General features: G+C 38.1%; 1 protein-coding gene across 2 annotated transcripts in view; it reads right to left on the reverse strand.

Moving 5' to 3' along the window:
- The window catches only part of rad18 (RAD18 E3 ubiquitin protein ligase), a 29254-nt gene extending 19873 nt beyond the window's left edge, over window positions 1-9381 (reverse strand). For both annotated transcript variants that reach the window (XM_058632079.1, XM_058632078.1), the window contains exons 1-6: window positions 9236-9381; window positions 8668-8746; window positions 6398-6459; window positions 6182-6252; window positions 905-1326; window positions 276-375 (exon numbers count right to left, since the gene is read on the reverse strand). In XM_058632079.1, coding sequence (XP_058488062.1) covers window positions 276-375; window positions 905-1326; window positions 6182-6252; window positions 6398-6459; window positions 8668-8746; window positions 9236-9286 — 785 coding nt within the window. In that variant the 5' untranslated portion in view covers window positions 9287-9381. The remainder of the gene's footprint in view (window positions 1-275; window positions 376-904; window positions 1327-6181; window positions 6253-6397; window positions 6460-8667; window positions 8747-9235) is intronic.
- Window positions 9382-18350: the final 8969 nt, after the last annotated feature.

The following is an 18350-nucleotide window of genomic DNA, read 5'->3' on the forward strand; positions in this document are numbered from 1 at the left end:
GGTCACGGAGGTGTTGGTAATAAATAGCTTAATACATTTAAAAGTGGACCAAAGAATGGGTTTTAATTTGGATGATACAGAGTTGTCATTATCCAATAGACTATGTGAGTGAGATTTAAATTTTATTTAATTTGCACAATATATGTATATCACTTTAATAACCTTACCTAACCTTAAAAATATAGAAACATTGACACAGAATATTTGGACACAGTAGGAATTGGACAGTACAAATGTCAGGAGTTCTATTTCCAAACAATGTGCTTTTTGTTTACCTTCTCAAGCTTTCCTTCTTCTCTCCGCTGGAGAGACACGTGTCCAGATGCTTGTTGATAAACTGCTGTGACACACCCACCGAACACACGGGGCACTCCACTGCAGAAAATCACACAGGAAGACATGTTCAGCCGCTTCTTCCAAAGATGTGGTCATGCAGGTACAAAATACACACCACAATCAGGGAATCAGACAAATCAAGAGAATCACTTTATATGACGAGGAAACACTCAAGTGTGCCTACAAGTTTCTCGTGCTCTGTTCACAGCTCCATCACCACACACACAAAAAAACATGTTTGAAGAACACACCCTGATGTGTTTTAATCCGTGTATTGGATTCATCATAGCCAAAGTCATGCTTTGTTCTTTGGGAAATGGTCCTCACCAGACATTACTGGTGGAGTGGGGATGAGAAGATGGATTGAAAACAGCAAAACCCCTGTAGGTGCAATACATTCTGTGTAAGGTGTTGAATATTTAAAATTTAAACTCAACTTCTACTCACTACCCCCGCTTCATGCGTCACGTTAAAGTGCCTAAGGAGCTTGATGCTGTGATTTAAATATTCATTTGGATGGAGGACGGATCATGCTGGGTGACGAGGTGTATGAGGAGAACATTTTCACCTTTAATTACAGACTTTACATCATGGGACGGCGCTGAAGAATGTGGCATCTCCACCCCCGTGCTGATACTACACGAGACTGCGTCTTCCTGTTTGACTGACATCAGCCCCTGGACCTGCACATCCGTCGGCTCTTCCTTCACAGCTACTGGAACTGAAGTATTTTCTAAATGTAGGTCAGAGCTATTTGCACCACAGGTGCGTGCAGTCCTCATTTTTCCCTGCTCCGAGCACTGAGAGACGGATCCCTCTTGTTGGTTTTCTGAAGTGGGCGATGATTTGGTCCTCTTCTGGAAAAAGTGACTCAGATTGGAGGTGCTACACTTCTGGCCCTTGGCTCTGGGTGTTTTACATTTGACAGCTGAAGCTGGGGTTTTAGGCGATATTGGAGGAGAGTCAAAGTGTACTTTTGACAGCCGCAGCCTTCAAAGAGAAGAGAGGGGAAAAGAAGTTGTGAATGAAACACTGTTCTCAGCTTATGAATCTCACATCTACGCTGTGATTCATTCTTGATTTTTTACGGCTTTATCCTCCACATGAGGGTCGCCAGTCCATCACAGGGCCACATAGAGACAAACAACCATTCACTATCACACTCACATCCTACAGTCAATTAATAGTGTGCAATTTACCTAATCCCCATATTGCATGTTTTTGCACTGTGGGAGGAGCTGGAGGAGCTGGAGCACCCGGAGAAAATACAAGGAGAACATGAAAACTCCATGCAGAAAGGCCTTTGTATATGTATGTATGTATGTATGTATGTATGTATATGTACACACACACATATAGATACATATATACACACACACACACACGCATAAAACATGTATATTTAAAAAAATCTATGTAAAAAAAAAACTAGCACACAAGCAGTGTATTAAGTGAACAGATCAAACTTCCTCTTAATAAAAACACATTGAGCCCACTAAAAAGAGAAGACTATCATGTGCCAACAAATACAGCGCAGAGTAAATCGAGCGCGTCGGCATTAAAATGCACCTGCTCATTTATTACACTTGTCTTCTACTGAATGAGGAAAAAAAAGTAAATGCTTTGGCTGCAATCTAGGAAATGTGGAGGGCAAACAAACTGCTGCAAGGCCATTAGTTGGTAATAAAATGGAACAAATGAGGTGTGTGATGTTCTCCTTTCCATATTTAAAACTTATCTGTGCTTATTGTCGCCGCCATTAGAGCAAATATACGCACACGTTCTCAGCGAGTGCGGATTTGCTCTTCTTCTTCTTCTCAGACACGGGATAAATGCTCAGTGCAAAAGTTCATTTGACAAAGTTTTTCGTTAACTACAGTATTACACAAATTTCATATTTACATTATGCATCATATTTTTACTTAAAATAAAGACTGGATAGATGCATTATTATTAAACTAATAAACTATAAATCAGATGGAGGAAAGAAAGAAATTCATCCAAAATCATGGACAAAATAATGTTATCATAGATCCTCATCAGCTGCAAGGATTTCCAAAGATTTGCATCAGCAGCCAGAGAAGAATCCATATCGGCTGACCCCTAACACAAATACATTTTTATTAGCTGGAATATTTTTCGCCTCATTTGAGGAAACCTATTTTGGTCATCCACTTCAGTATAATACTGCGTCTAAATGCTTCTGTAGTTGACTGGCAGTCGCCATTGATACACCGGCTGAATAAACACATCAGGTGCCGTACATTCAGTAAATTGGTAAATAATTAGTTTAAAAACAATTACAACATGGCAACAGTGTGGCATATTTGTCACCTAAAAGACATTATAACAAAGAAAGAGCCACAGAAAAGACTAAGAATCAATTTCAGGCTCGTTCTTCACAAGTTGAATTGTAAATGTAGATTGGCTGGCACGGCATGAAAGGCAGTTTCAGAGGAAAAGGATGGGATTTTTCCAAACACAAACAACTGTTCAATCCGACTGTATCCACAATGCATTATTCAGCAGCAGGAAGGGGAGTCGCACCATTCATAATTAATGGACCTGGTATTTCTCGGGTGTTTGTAGAAGAATTCAAGTGGAATAGACGTTTGCGTTGACTACAAGCCGATGTTTTTACACATTAACAAATGAGGCACGACACCAGAAAAAGAACGTCAGGTGAGGTGACCCTTTAAAAGTACATCCATACATCCCTTTTCTATCGCTTTATCCTTCACATAAACGGGGGGAGCTGTGCCAATCTCAGCTGGCACAGGGTGATAGGCGGGGTCACACCCTGGACAGTTCATCAGTCCATCGCAGAGTGTGTCCCTGCGATGGACTGGCGAACTGTCCATAGACACAAACAACCTGTCAACTTTGTCACTGACACTTACGGTCAATTTAGAGTGTCCAATTTTACCTAATACCCGTATTGCATGTTTTTGGACTGTGGAAGGAATCCGGAGAACCCAGAGAAAGCCCACACACACACACAGGGAGAACATGCAAACTCCATGCAGAAAGGCCCTTGTTCCAACCGGGGCTTGAACCCGCTGGGCCTTTAAAAGTTAAATTTTACAAAATGACATTAACCATTTAAGGACATTATGAGAGAATGAACCGGGATGTTTTGACACCCGAGGTCTACGGCCGTACTGGCAACCAAAAGATGAACCAACACTATGCAGTTCATTTACACAGTTTAAGTCTCTGTTTGAATAAAATTACCCACGAGTGCAATGTAATCACTGTGCTATGAAGTCTATAAACACGGTTTCATTTTAATTTCACACAAAGGAACTCATAAAACTAAAACTGTTTGGTACAAGTCTATTGTAACATAACAACATTTTATGAATCTCAATTTTTTCTCACACACACATACACACACACACACACACACACAAAATGGTAGACAACAGGAAATTAAAAGACAGAGGCAGAAGCAGCTGCTATTTACAACAGTGATGGCAATCAGGAGGTCTCGGTTTGAAGTTGACATCGCGTCTGATATTATATCAACATTCACCCAGACACTGAAGAAGCAATTCAGATTTGATGTGAAGGCTTTTTTTTTGGTTTTCAAGCACAATAGTCTCTAACGAACAGAAAAACATCAATGAACAGAGTTCATTCAGTAGATTTGTTTGTCAACTTTCATCCTTTACTGACAAAAGTGAACCTTCAGACACAGGCCGCTCAAAACTCTGGTTACCTGGTCATTATTTCTCATATAAGCAGTAAAATACTTGTTATTGTTATCTTTATACAGTCACTGAGGAGGCATGGTTGGCAGACAGAGGATCAGTGGTAGATCGAGTTATCTTTTAAATGGAAAAATGTGGGTTTGATTCCCAGCTCTGTGTAAATGGGTGAATGACAAAACCGTAGTGTAAAGCAGCTTTGAGTGGCCATCAAGACTAGAAAAGCGCTATATAAATCACCATCAGACATGATATGGTTTTGTACCGACTGTATAAAGATAAAGTATATAAAATAAATGTGACCAGATAAACAGCAAACAGAGTTTTGAGTGCTCTGTGTCTGAAGGTGAATAAACTCTGTTCTGTTAAATGATGCTTACCATTATGGCTGGAACTAATGATTATTTTCATAATCGATTAATCGGTCGATTATTCTCTCGAATGACCGAGTACTTGTTTGGTCCAGAAAATGACAGAAAATGTTGAAAAATGTTGATCGATGTTTTTAAAACGTGGAAATGTTCTCGAATGTCTTGTTTGGGGTGGAGTGGCTCAGTGGTTAAGACCCTGTGTGCAAAGACTTCATGGTCGCAAGTTCAACTCTACCCCAGGCAGGTTGTACTCAATTCCCTTGTAAGTCGCTTTGGATAAATGACTAAATGACATGTAATGTAATGTAATGTAATGTAATGTAATGTATTGTAATGTAATCCACAAACCAAAATGATTCCGTTTTAATGGATTCTTTGTGATATGGAGCAAAGAAACCAGAAATGTTCACATTTAAGAAGCTGAAAAATCAGAAAACCTAATAATAACCGATTAATCGATTATCAAAATTGTTGTCGATTAATTTAGTAATGGATTAATTGAGTAATTGTTTCAGCCCTACTTACCACATATTTATAAATGAACTGGTTTATTCTGACCAAACATGGTGCAAATATGAGCATTTGTGTTAAATTTGCAAAATGCACATGCACCCTCTGGCTGTTTGGAGCGAACCTTCTTTTCCCAACTTAGGACTGAATTAAAACAAAACAAAACAGTGAACACTGTGACACCATCATCATCAAGATCCACGGTGTTCACACAACTCACTGTGTTTCCGCTAGAGAAGCAGAGGTGGGGGAAAAGCACTCTACAGAGAAGATCAACCACTGGCAATGGGAATGGAGTTAATTGCCTTTTTATACGTGGGTTCAGCCTGTTTCGCAAATGCTGGGCACACTCGTTTATTTTAATGTCAAAAAGGCTTAACATCTATCAGGCTGCTCAAGACACAGCAAGCAATCACGGCTGTATATGTCGCTCCATCCACGTCGCAAGTGCTACTGTTAACAGAATAATCAATACGAGAGAGTGATTTTCCTTCATTGTGATAAATGTCACTAAAGCAAAACTTGAACTTTGAGTACAGTACAAGGAAATTTCCTCTGGAAGCTGCCGTCTCCATCCTACTGTAATGAAAAATATCAGCCCTAAAGCTCCTCCACAGTCACATAAGAGCAATATACAGAAAACCTTCAATTCAATCCCCATTTTATTTACACAAAATCCATAAATCCGAGTCAGATTACTAGAGGATAATTATTACGTGTCTGCTAAATTGAAACAAACTGAAATGGTTTGCCTTGTGGACGTCACGTAATCCTGACAATAACAATGGGATGGTTTAAAGTCACTCTAGCAGTCATTTTTGTCTTCAGTTCTTAGAAAACCTGATGATACAGTGATACGCGGGGGACAGGTGCATGGGTGGTGGTACGCCACTGTTGCTTACATGCTACAGGGCTCTTTATGGGATTGTGTCTTATTTCCTGAGTTGCCATTTCCACTATGCTTCGAGTCTTAACTGTACAAGCAAAATAATTAAAAGTAAACATAATAAAAATGGAAAAATAGTCTTAATCCCTTATTAGCACTTGATAAGTAACAGAGCCAATAAAGCGAGGGATCTCAGTGATACCACACTTTAACATACCTTTGCTTGCCGGCTTGTTTACGAGTACAAATGAGGGCAATATTGACCAAATGTTTTACAGCTTACTCCGACTGCAGCACCCTGAATATTAATACTTCTCAGACATCGTCTGACTTCACCAGTAACGAAATACATTGTGTTGTACGTTTACCTTGCAGCTTGAAAGTTTGCGACCAGTTCGTCTAATACGCGGTTGTTTCTTAGATCTTGTTCTGTCAATTCCTGTGGAAAGGAAGAAGCAATATTTAATCAAACAGGTTAATTGCAGAGGGTGTGCCAACTTATTGAGGTTATGGCCCCTAATGAGTATGCAAATAAAATCCGGGAGTGTCGTTATGGACTAAAGTCACGTTCATAATTCACTTACCGAGTTGCAAACTGGACACAGTAACTTGTAGGAGAGAAATTTTCTGATGCATAAAGAGCAAACTGTAAAAAGGAAATAGAAAAGCAATTAAATGTATTGAACAAGAAGTTCAAAGCTGTTGATTTCTATATGAATTTCATTTTCATTTTTTTAAATTCTCCCATTTAGTTCATACATTTGCATTTCATCTCTCCGGTGCTCTCATATACAGCACAACACAAAGAGCAGCTTGAACTGAGTCTTGAACTGACGAATGAAAAACCTTAAAAAATGTTGATCGTTGTTCGACCAAAACCTGGAAATGATGATGTTCTCAAATGTCTTGTTTTGTCCACAAACCAAAATGATTCACTTTTAATGATTTCTTTGTTATCCAGAGCAAAGAAATAAAGAAAATATTCACATTTAAGAAGCGTAAACAATCGGAAATCTTGTTTTAATCAATTAAATTAATTGTTTCAGCTCTAGAAAATTTGCATCCATTTCAGATTAATCTGATTCAACTTCAGTACTGAATTCAAATGTTATCATGGAGACAGCGGCAGGATCTTGAATCAGAGGGCCTGTACTAGTCTCTTACTCAGGTAATTTCCATCTAACAGTGGTGAGCCGTACAGTGTAGTTCAGCTCGCCACGGTGCAACCTGATCTGACGATTCCCACCGCAGGGTGTGTGATAGCTGCGTCAGTTAAGTAAACAGCATGACGTCATACCAGCGCAACACAGTGTAGCTTGCCAACAAATTCCATAAAGAAGAAGAATGAAGTGACACGGTTACTCAAGGACATTCAGAATTTTGTGCTCTTCCTTTTTGGCATGTGGCGGCTGTTTATCACAAAAAGAAGACCCTGCTTTGTTTGAGACCACACATTTTCACTACCTTCGCACGATTCTCTGTCGGACCATTTGGTCCTTAAATGGACTATTGTGTTTGGTGCCTCACTGGAAGGGTGCCAAATACAGGGATAGTACAGACCAGTTATTTTGATATTTTGGTATCTTTACAACATTTGACAGTGGGAACAAAAATACATTTTGGAAGTAGTGAACTGAGCCAAACTGTATCATGTCAATAGTGTTAAAAAATTCAATTTATAACCAAACAAGCCATTATAATTTCCATTTATAAAAGAGAATTTCAAAACTACTACTACTATTACTATGAATGGCAGCCCCAAAAGTATAGAATTCAGTATAAGTTCAGAAAGTATAAATATATAAAGTATCCTATGTAGAGATTATAGTGAAGTAGAGCTTATTATTTATTTATTTATTTATAGAATGCCAAATTGTGATGAAATGAAGCCCAAAAAAAGTCATGATCATGATGTTACGGTTCTTTTGCTGCATCGGGTCCTGAAACCAATGAATGGATTAAAATCCTCTACATGAGGGTCATGGGAACAAGGGCCTTTCTGCGTGTGTGCTCCATTGTTCTCCAGCTTCCTCCCACAGCCAAAAAACATGCAATATGGGGATTAGGTAAATTGGACACTCTAAATTGACCATAGGTGTGATTGTGAGTGGGTGGTTGTTTGTATGTGTCCCTGTGAACTGGGTGTACCCCGCCTATCGCCCTATGTCAGCTGAGACTGGCACAGGTCCCTGCGTGACCCTCATGTGGAGGATAAAGCAGTAGAAGATGGATGGATGGATGGATGGATGGATGGATGGGCATGAGTATTCAGTCATTTTCTACCACTCAGTCCTCCCCATGAGGGTCATGCGGCCTGTGGAGCCAATGCCAGCTGACAGGGCAAAAGACAACGTATACCCTAGACAGGTCATCAGTCCATCACACAGAGACTATTACTATAGTCTATAACTATTCACTCTCATCTATGGTCAACTTGTGTCCAATTAACCTTTGCAAGTTCTTGGACCGTGGGACGAAACTGGAGAACCATTTTTACTGCTTTATCCTCCACATGAGGGTTGTGGGAGGAGCTGTGCCAGTCTCAGCTCACATAGGCAATAGGCGGGGTCACACCTATTGCCAGTCTATCGCAGGGCAACATAGAGACAAACTAAAATACATTATTATTATTATTATTATTATCATCATCGTTATTATTATTGTTATTCTCTTTTGCTCAGCAACCTTGGTTGTTTTATTTCTCAGGATATTCTGAATCATGTGCTAGAAATTCAGGAGACCAATAATTCTGACAAGGCAGTCTTTTTAAAAAAAAAATTTAATTGTACAATTGTCTGCATAACTGTGTGTACTTTTCATTGGACTACTTAGTGCTGTTAGTATTGTCACTTACAGTTGTGAGAGCATTTTGTCATCATTGAAATATCCAGGTGATCAAAGCAGATTGGGCACCGAAGCAGATTGTCCACATTCTGTAGTTGAGAGAAAAAAAAAAACACAGGAGTCACTTCTCACATTTTCAATAAACAAGTGTCAACTATTTAAACAAAACATGAAATGATTTCTATTAAATACGTCTATTAAAAGCACGTTAGGTTGGAAGCATAGCAGCAAATAAAGACTGCAAGCAATGCTCCAGTTAAACTGAGCTGACTGACATGTTTTTAGAATATTCATAGTAGTGGAACAAAAATGAGTAATAAATGTCTGTACTACACTCAAGAAGACGATGCTTGTGTTGATGTGTATGTTACATAACCACAACTACTTCTCTTTCCTTTCTCCTTCTCCTCTCAAACTGTTGTGCACTCGCTCAAGAATGAGAAGGTAAATGAAATGACTTGTAATGTGTATGTTTGGTTTAACAGTGTTACGTGAACGCACAGCTACTACATTAGCAACAACAGACACATAACTGCACTGGGTTTCAGTCAGTTCGTTAAACATAATACGAAGCTTACTTTGAGACACTCAAGGCCAGGTGGTAACTCCGCTTCATTCTTTAAGGCCATGTCTGCTCATCAAACAGCGCCTTTGCTTTGTAACTAAATCCCAAAGCTTTTTGTTTGTGGTTCTGAAGTCTACGGAGTATTCCCGCTCGAGACGATAACGGATGTTATGTCACTGACGACTTCCGCTGACGTAGCTAACTAGCTGATCTGCTGATCTGTATATTTGCTATCAATAAAGTTAGTTAAAAAATAGATAGCAGCTGTACGAAATAAAAAGATGTCTATCTTTAGTTTGTGTTTTTGAACTGTTTGTTTTTGGACTGTTTCAAATAAAGTTTATTTGAAAAAAAGATAGATAGATAGATAGATAGATAGATAGATAGATAGATAGATAGATCTTAACAATGCATAACAATGATTCTGATTCAGAAAGCTTTATTTTGCCCAGGGGCACTTGAAGGGCACATTGTGCTATAACTAGTCCCAAGTTTACCATTGGAAAATAGTGGGTTTGACTTGTTTAAGTTGTTGTTATTAATGGTAGCCTTACTTATCTCCACATTTAGGCCAAAGTGGAATAATCAAAATGTTTATCAAACTGGAAAAAGATAAGCAAATTGTAAGCACACATCTGCTATACAGCAGTTTCTTGATACCTGCTTCTGATTCACCTGGGTTCAGGTGAAGAGATGCCAGGTTTGGGCCACATCTACCCCACAAAAAGGAGAGTGAGAGCTTTAAAAAGTTGGTTTTAAAAGTGGCTTAAGTGTCTCATATTAATCTGATCGCAGTCAGGCATCCACATGCTCTATATCAGAGGTTTCTTTTTTTAATAGCACATAATTCTACGTAAGAGACTTTTATTGTATGAAGAGACACCTTCATAAAATGACAATGACTCACTAATCTCAGGCTAACCTTGCAGAACTGTTCTTTTCTTGTGGTAATTACAAGACAAAGTTTGAAGTACGACAGATTTCACAGAGCAACTTATTATAAATGATCAGAAAGTGAGTGTGTGCCGTGGTTGTTGCATTTGACATGATGTTAAAACGTTGCTGGTTCTTTACTTCAGTGTCCTTGCATGACATACTGCACATGGTTAAATGGCTTCTGCTAATGGTGCAGTTTTACTGTCAATTTGTATTTGTCTTGATCGGAGGGAAAAGCTGCTTCTTTCAGTCAACATTAGTTTCAACATGACATAAAGTGTGGCCTGTATGGACAAGAGTACAAAGCACATGTGACAGTAATGAGAGCAGAGATGAAATGATCACACTGAAGTAAGATGCTGCATCTGTGCAGAGACATTTCTGATTTCATTTGATTTCCAAAGAGCTGACGTGTGCCGGCTGACAGCTTGTGGCCTGCGGCAATTACGGTCCTCAACATCCCTGTTCATGTGTCATTAAAGAGGCACTGAGTGCTTCACGGCTCTGCACTGTAGACCACATTGACTTTCACTGTGTGCCGATATTACGCTGCCAGTGAAAGGAGAATTTTCAGCCTGTTGGAGTAAGAATGACCACCAATATAACGTAAACATCATTGACATGCAGTGTTTTCATTTAAGATTTAAGGACCAACTGAGGGAACATAAGCATGTGTGTTTATAATAGTGTTTTAAAAAGCTTGTGTTACTCAAAATGTGATTAATATTATTAATGAAAACAAACCTGTGCCTATTTAAACATAGATAACTTAATTAAAAATAGATGAGTCTGTGCATTGGAAGACCTTCGAGCCAGTGTGGGATGAAGGGCAGGAATTAGATATTCACCCTGCGAGGAGACATTCAGTTACATAGGAGATTTATCTTTAGAGTTATCATTTAAAACAATGATAAGGATTCTTTATGAGCATTCAGAAGTCAAGTCAAGTCAATAATACATTATCATGCAAATGTGTTTGTGTTGGACCACGTCACATGTCTGCTTGAATGTGATTATTCACTCACATGAATGTCTGGAGGCATTTTGTGGGATAATTAGATTTTTTTTCCTGGTGGTTTGGACAATGCCACCCCCAGAGCCTCTGGGCTGTTCAATCATTTCCCAGTGTTTCCCAAGCATTAATGACTCTCTCTCTGTCTCTACATGCTGCTGCACTGCACTGCCGTGCAACATGGAGACAAGGTTTGGCCTGGAGCAGGACGAGACCACGTTTATCACAGAAATGTCACAAAAGCTGTCACTTCTGTATGATTTTTCTCCATCCATACATCATCCATACATACATTTTCTACCACTTTATCTTGCACAGGAGGGTCGCGACGGTCGCTGTGCCAGTCTCAGCTGACATAGGGCGATGGGTGGGGTCACACCCTGGACGGATGTCCATCACAGGGACACATATAGAGACAAACCAGTCACTCTCACATTCACACCTACGGTCAATTTATTGTATGTTTTGGACTGTGGGAGGAAGCCGGAGACTCTCTAACACAATAATCTTTGATCCACTGACAACCCAGAAGCATAAAGTGACACGTCCATGTAGAACGGACGTCTCGCACAAAGTCTGCTTACAGTTTGGTGCTTTTCTCAGATCAGAATGAAAAACTATGAGTTAGTCATTTGTGCACATCATAGTAGCAATTTCTCCTTCCTTTCATACAATTCTCTGCTGTTTTATAACATTATCATTTGCTTATGTCATGTCAGTCAAAATGAACTATACTTCTGGACGCTGAATAGTCGTTCCCAATAAAACTAATAGTCTTCATTTAATTGCTTGATTCATTACATACAATATTACATTGTTGAACTAGTTATTAAATTCTGTCAAGCAAATTTGATACCTTTCTTTATCATTTTTTCCTGGAAATGTCTCCTAAATTGAACAATTGCTCTCAGGTGAACTTCAGCTTTCACTCGAGGAGGTGTAACCAATGAACCCTCACTTAGCCCAGCATATATACTTATGTTCAGTTACAATATGTACTGTTATATTCTTCACATTTGTTTCTTATGTTTGACTGTAGTGTATTTTCCTTTTGCACAGAGCATATACAGTAAATGTACATATTCAGTGTCGTGTACTCACTAACTCCCCTAACTACAGCAATGTGTAACTTTACTGTAGTTTTCAAATGGCTGTACAAGTAGTGTAAAGTGTTGTCTTGAGCATTTTCAGGTAGTGTCACCGAGTTCTGACCTTTTTTTTTGTTTTTGAAAACACGGAGAGAATAAAGAGTCATAATGAAAACTTGACAAAGCCTTTTGACTATGTTGTTGGTGTCAAGACTTCTTATTTTGATGACACTGGAGTTTCATTGACATGAATACTTGCTTTTGAGGAATGGACCGTCCATTTTGAGCTAGTGACGGGCTTTTGCAGGTTATCCACTAGGTTTTGCAGTTTGCACTAATTGTTTTGAGAAATGCACAAACTGCTGTGCAAATGTTAATAGTGATGTGAGAAAAGCACCAAAGCGACTGAGGAAAACTGTAATATGAGAGGATCTCGGCTGGAGACGGACCGAGCGCTGTACTCTTCCAGCATCCATGGGTTTGGAAAGTACGAGTGTTTAATTACAGGACGCTCAGCCAAGCACAAATCATATGCTTCTATTAACGAGATGACATGATGCACGGAATGCCTGTGAGATTCTGAATTATGGTGAGGATTAAATCCACTCAGCAGGTATTTTGTGCTGGATCTGTTTCAATGTGGAATTCTCTAAATGCTCATGTGAGTTCAGAGTTGTGTTACTGAATCTGTGTGTTTAAAGATTATCAGCGGTACATTGTGTGTGTGTGTGTGTGTGTTTTATGAAATATTGTAAGACTAACCTTGTCATCAAGTTGATATTTCTTTCTTTTTTTAAGGCTCTGTTTTAATCTGATAGATCAACTGTCTTGATAGAAATGATATGAAGTATACTCGTGAATTCTTTTTCTCTTTTTCTCTTGCACCATTACTCAGAACGTCATCGATTATTTCTTGATGCTTTTGTCAAGCTCAGTGACAGAGGTCATGATTAACTCTTGACAGACAATTATTAAACACTGACAGACAGACTGTGTAACTTTGACAGATTACCTGCAGTGTATTCAAGGGATTAAACATCGCTGACAGACATTTTATAACATCCTTCCAGAAGTCTCCAATCTTTGGACATTCCCATAGACAGTGAAATAAAGTACCTTTCTCATCCAAACATTAACATCCGGAATGTTAGCACACGTATATGATGGAGCTTCACGGGAGTTATGTACATTCTCGTTAACCGTTTATATTGAAGTTACTTAAACCCTGTATTTATTGTCTCTTGTTGGGCTTTTTTTAGCACGAGCATCGTTCCAATGGATCACGTCAATCTCTTCTTATACATCTAGTGATGAAAAGACATAATATTATTGATCATATCTTCATTTTTCATTGTCCATGATAGAAACCAAATCAACAGACCCCTGATACAGGCAGATAACGCAGAAGGTAGAGCCAGAATGGTGTAATGGGAACATACTGTACTGCAGCATTGAGTTTCCACAAAAAAGGAAACATTTTTGATGTGAACTTAGTTCCTGTGATGTAACATCCATCCATCCATTTTCTACCACTTCATCCTCCACAGGAGGGTCGCTGTGCCAATCTCAGCTGACATAGGGACATAGAAACTGTTCATCGAAGGAGAGTGAAGCCACTTTGTTTCATCCTCATTTTCTCCTGTTTTCAATTAAGAGCTTTTTGTGGTTTGTGGTTTTCTATTTTGCAGGTAAGATTATGTTTGAGTAGAGAGGTTTTGGTTTGTTATTTTGGCAGTTACATGTGGCCCTGATACTCTTCCGTACAAAATACAGCAAATTTAAACTATACAAAAATCTCAAGCGACCACAGGTGTGTGTGTGTGTGTGTGTGTGTGTGGGAACGACTGCTGCGTGACCTTTGCGCTCCTCGATGCCCCGAAACATCGACACGGGGACGTAAATGGCATCAAAGGTCTGCACTGTGCTTTGATCTATCAGCGTTATCTCCTGCATGTTTCTGTCTAATGAGGCTCGTTCTTACCTCGCGTTCCATATACAATCTGTAGGCTGTTACAGTGCGACGACTGTGAGTGTGGTGTTTATGAAGCCTGCAGCCCGTGGCACGAGGACACAGTCATGTTACAACAATGACATGTCTATAGTTTTCACTGTAATGGGCTATTACATGAATAAATGACAATAGTTAATACATTAACTATAGTGAATCAATGAAGTTATCAATACTGAGACAGTCGAGGCCATGAGGTGAAAGTTAACTCTCACTAACTGCATTATTTAATGCACATTTTCTTTTCTTTTACAACAAATGAACACAAGAGTGATTGTTGCTGTCCAACCATCCATCCATCCATCCTGAATACAAACATGTTTGCTTTAAGAGACATTCATGTGTTTGTTGTCAGGAGTGATGTGTATTGTTGTGGGCTTGTGTATGGATTTTTGTGTCCTTGTGTACTAGTTTAACACGTTTGTGCAAGAAAAATGAAACGACCAGCGAGACTTGTACCTGACATACATGTAGGTGTGAAGCTCGAAAAGCCACGATTGCTTAAGGTTTATTCTCGTAAGGCAAATCACAATGTTGCTTGTTTCATAAGAATACAGCAGTAATCCAGATGTTCAGTATTTGTCAGAAAATGAGGAGAAATGAGAGGATTTGAGGGATTTCTGCTGATCACTGTGTGACATATTGATTCAATGTGGAAAAATGTTCTCGTCTTTTCAAAGTTTCTTTCCTTGTGGCGACGTCTTGATGTCTTGATTTGGTCGAGCTTTCCCTCAACCTGAAAGTGTTTCACTGACGTTACTGAAATTAAGCAAATATTCAGACTAAGGTAAGATTTAAATGAAGTTTTCCAACATGCAAAAGTATGGAAGAGTACAAAATAAAATAAATGAAACAAAGGAACAAAAACAGCAAGAGTTCTAATATTAAAGTCTGAATTCTGAGATTAAAGTCAGAATTCTGAGGAAAAAAGTGAGAATTCTGATATTAAAATCAGAATTCTGAGTGGAAAAAGTCTGAATTCTATAATTAAAGTCAGAATTCTGAAAAATAAAGGTCAGAATTCCATGAAAAAAAAGTCTGAATTCTGAGGGGAAAAGTCTGAATTCTATAATTAAAGTCAGAATTCTGAGATTAAAACCAGAATTTTCACTTAATCTCAGAATTCATGCTGTTTTATTTTATTTTGTATACATGTGGCCCTGATACTCTTCCGTACAAAAGACATTAAATAGACAGAAATGTAAATGTTTGGTTACCTTTTAATTAGCGTGATTAAGTATTATTGATCGTCCTGATATCACCACACTGACACTGACCAAATCTAAATGTATAAAATTTATACATAAAATGTATAAATGTTGTTTTCTGTCATCACACATTATGTCTCATTAATGTATGGTAATTGTTCACATAATATGGACGGAGACACTCGGAATAAATAAATAAAACATGATTGTTTACGTTGTTTTACTCTGATGATAGGAATTAATGATTGACGGCGAGTCACCGGGGCTCAGGGGGCATTTCATTTGAAAAAAGGTATGATAATGTTGTTTGTCAAGACTCTCACAAAGAATTTGCTCACATTAATAATAATGGGAGATAAGACAAATTAGGCCACAGAGAGAGCTTATGCAACTTATTTTTCAGACCATCTGTCCGTCATTGATGAAGCGCTCCTTATTCTAGAGAGGCGTTCAACAACGTTCAAGCCTATGGAAACAACTGTTGTTTTAACATAATCTAATCTTTTTATACTTTGTGTTTGTACAAGAGCGACCTTTCCATACCTCACTCAAAGTTTTGTCATCCGTGTTTTTTTATGGTCCAAGGTTGTGGTTCTGTCGTGTGTTTTAAAATCATAAAGACAAAACAAGGAGAATTCAAGGATGAGCTTATACTCAGTACACGATAATGATGCAAATTGTGAGGTTGATGGCAAATCCATCTTCTGACTCATCGATACAAGTGTGTGTGTGTGTGTGTGTGTGTGCGTGTGTGTGTGTGTGTGTGGGGCTTTGTCACTGTGATTAGTAAAACACTTAACAAAGAGCCTTTTCGCTGCTTTTTCCAATTATTTAACCCTTAGTGCTTAAAGCGACTTACAATAAGTGCATTTCAACATGAAAATATCATTTTCACCAACTATATAAACACACCTGAGCAAAAAAAGTACTCAAAAATTTTAAAATCGGATTGAATTTGTGAAATTTGGAAAAGTCACAGTTCAAAGTTTTTATCGTTTTTATGAACAAAAAGAAAAGAAAAACGCTCTAATTTTGTGACTTCTGCACAATTATTGCTACTTTATATCACTGATAAAAATGCGATATAAAATGAATCATAACTTTGACTCGACAACACATAAGAAGGCCCAATTTTAAAGCCTGAATATGTGACCACACACCCAGGATGTCCATATAAGGAGTTGTGTATTATTCCCAAAGCAAATTACCATGGGTGCACCTGCAGCACAGAACTTTAAAATTCTAATTACTGTGTGTTGCATTAAATATATTGTTTTGATTTCTTCAGACATTTTCTTGTAAAATCTGTCGCTGAATCGTCACATTATTAGATCCCAGGTAGATTTGATTAGCGTTTACACGTCAGAGGTCCACAAATCTATGCACACACACAACAGGTTTCCAGGTGAAACTAATTAAATTGAGCTCTGTATGTGCGACGTGTTGGTGTTAAACACTCTCTGACTCAAACCAACGGAGGAGAAAGCCAATTTCATAGCACAGGGAGATGTAATCATGTCATTTATGCTAAAACTGGCTTCTGTCTGTAGTCAACAGTGAATTCCAAACACCTTAGAGCGGAATCAACCCAATGCTGACTACAAATTAAACATGGAGAATTTACATCCATGGAATCTTTTCCTGCCGCTGTTTCTCCATCATGTGGCCACACATTGAATTACACACGCTCTCAACTATCATGTTGAGTTTTCCCTTATCATTTTGATTGGAAAACTTAAGCATTCATTATTGTACGAATTATTTTAAAGGTGCAAATCATTCATATCCTTTAGTGCAGTGTAACTTCAGTTTTATTTATCTTTTATTTTAGCGCACTATAATAAAGTGCACCTCATTTCTCCGACTTTACATCGACTGTGAATTTGTTTGGATTTCTTTGTTGTTGAATAAAAAGTGTTTCTCAATCAATGTTGCCTCATTATGAATGTGGGCAAATTAAAAAAAGGCTCTGTCATTAGTTCCATTTATACAAACGGGAAAAAGGCACAAATACAACTGAACATTCAAACTCTCAGTAAAGGATGTGTCATATTTTATAACATAACTTTTTACTTTGTTAACCCTTAGAACACAGAGCATTTTTTACATCACTATATTTAAACATACAGTATATATACAGAGGCTATAAGAATGTGTAATATAGAGTGTTTTATATTCTTTTTTTTAATATAAAATGAATCTTAACTTTGACTCAACAACACATTTTTTAACCCTTAGTGCTCACATGGCACGGATCTGCGCCGCAGGTGCACCTGTGGTAAATTTGCTGTGGGAATAATACACAACTCCTTATATGGACATCCTGGGGGTGTGTGTGTTTATAGGTCACATATTCAGGCTTTAAAAATGTTTATATTGCATTTTAGTCGTGATATAAAGTAGCAAAAATTATGCAGAAGTCACAAAATAGACGTGTTTTTCTTTTCTTTTTTTCCGTAAAAACAAAAAAAGGTTGTAGCATTTTTGCTGCTTTGGTCCCATGACTATGTTTAAACATACAGTAAATACAGAGGCTATAACAATGTGCAATATAGAGTGTCTTATATCCTTTAATTTTCACCAACTAAACAATCGGATTGAATTTGTGAAATTTGTCACAGGTCAAAGTTCACTTGGCTCGTTTTTATGAACAAAAAGAAAAGAAAAACTGTCTGATTTTGTGACTTCTGCACAATTATTGCTACTTTATATCACAACTAAAAATGTGATATAAAATGAATCATAACTTTGAGTCAAAAACACATTTTTAAAGCCTGAATATGTGACCTACAAACACACACACACCCAGGATGTCCATATAAGGAGTTGTGTATTATTCCTACGGTAAATTACCATGTGAGCACTAAGGGTTAAGC

This window comes from Solea solea, chromosome 6, assembly GCF_958295425.1.
Source record: "Solea solea chromosome 6, fSolSol10.1, whole genome shotgun sequence".
Classification (NCBI taxonomy): domain Eukaryota; kingdom Metazoa; phylum Chordata; class Actinopteri; order Pleuronectiformes; family Soleidae; genus Solea; species Solea solea.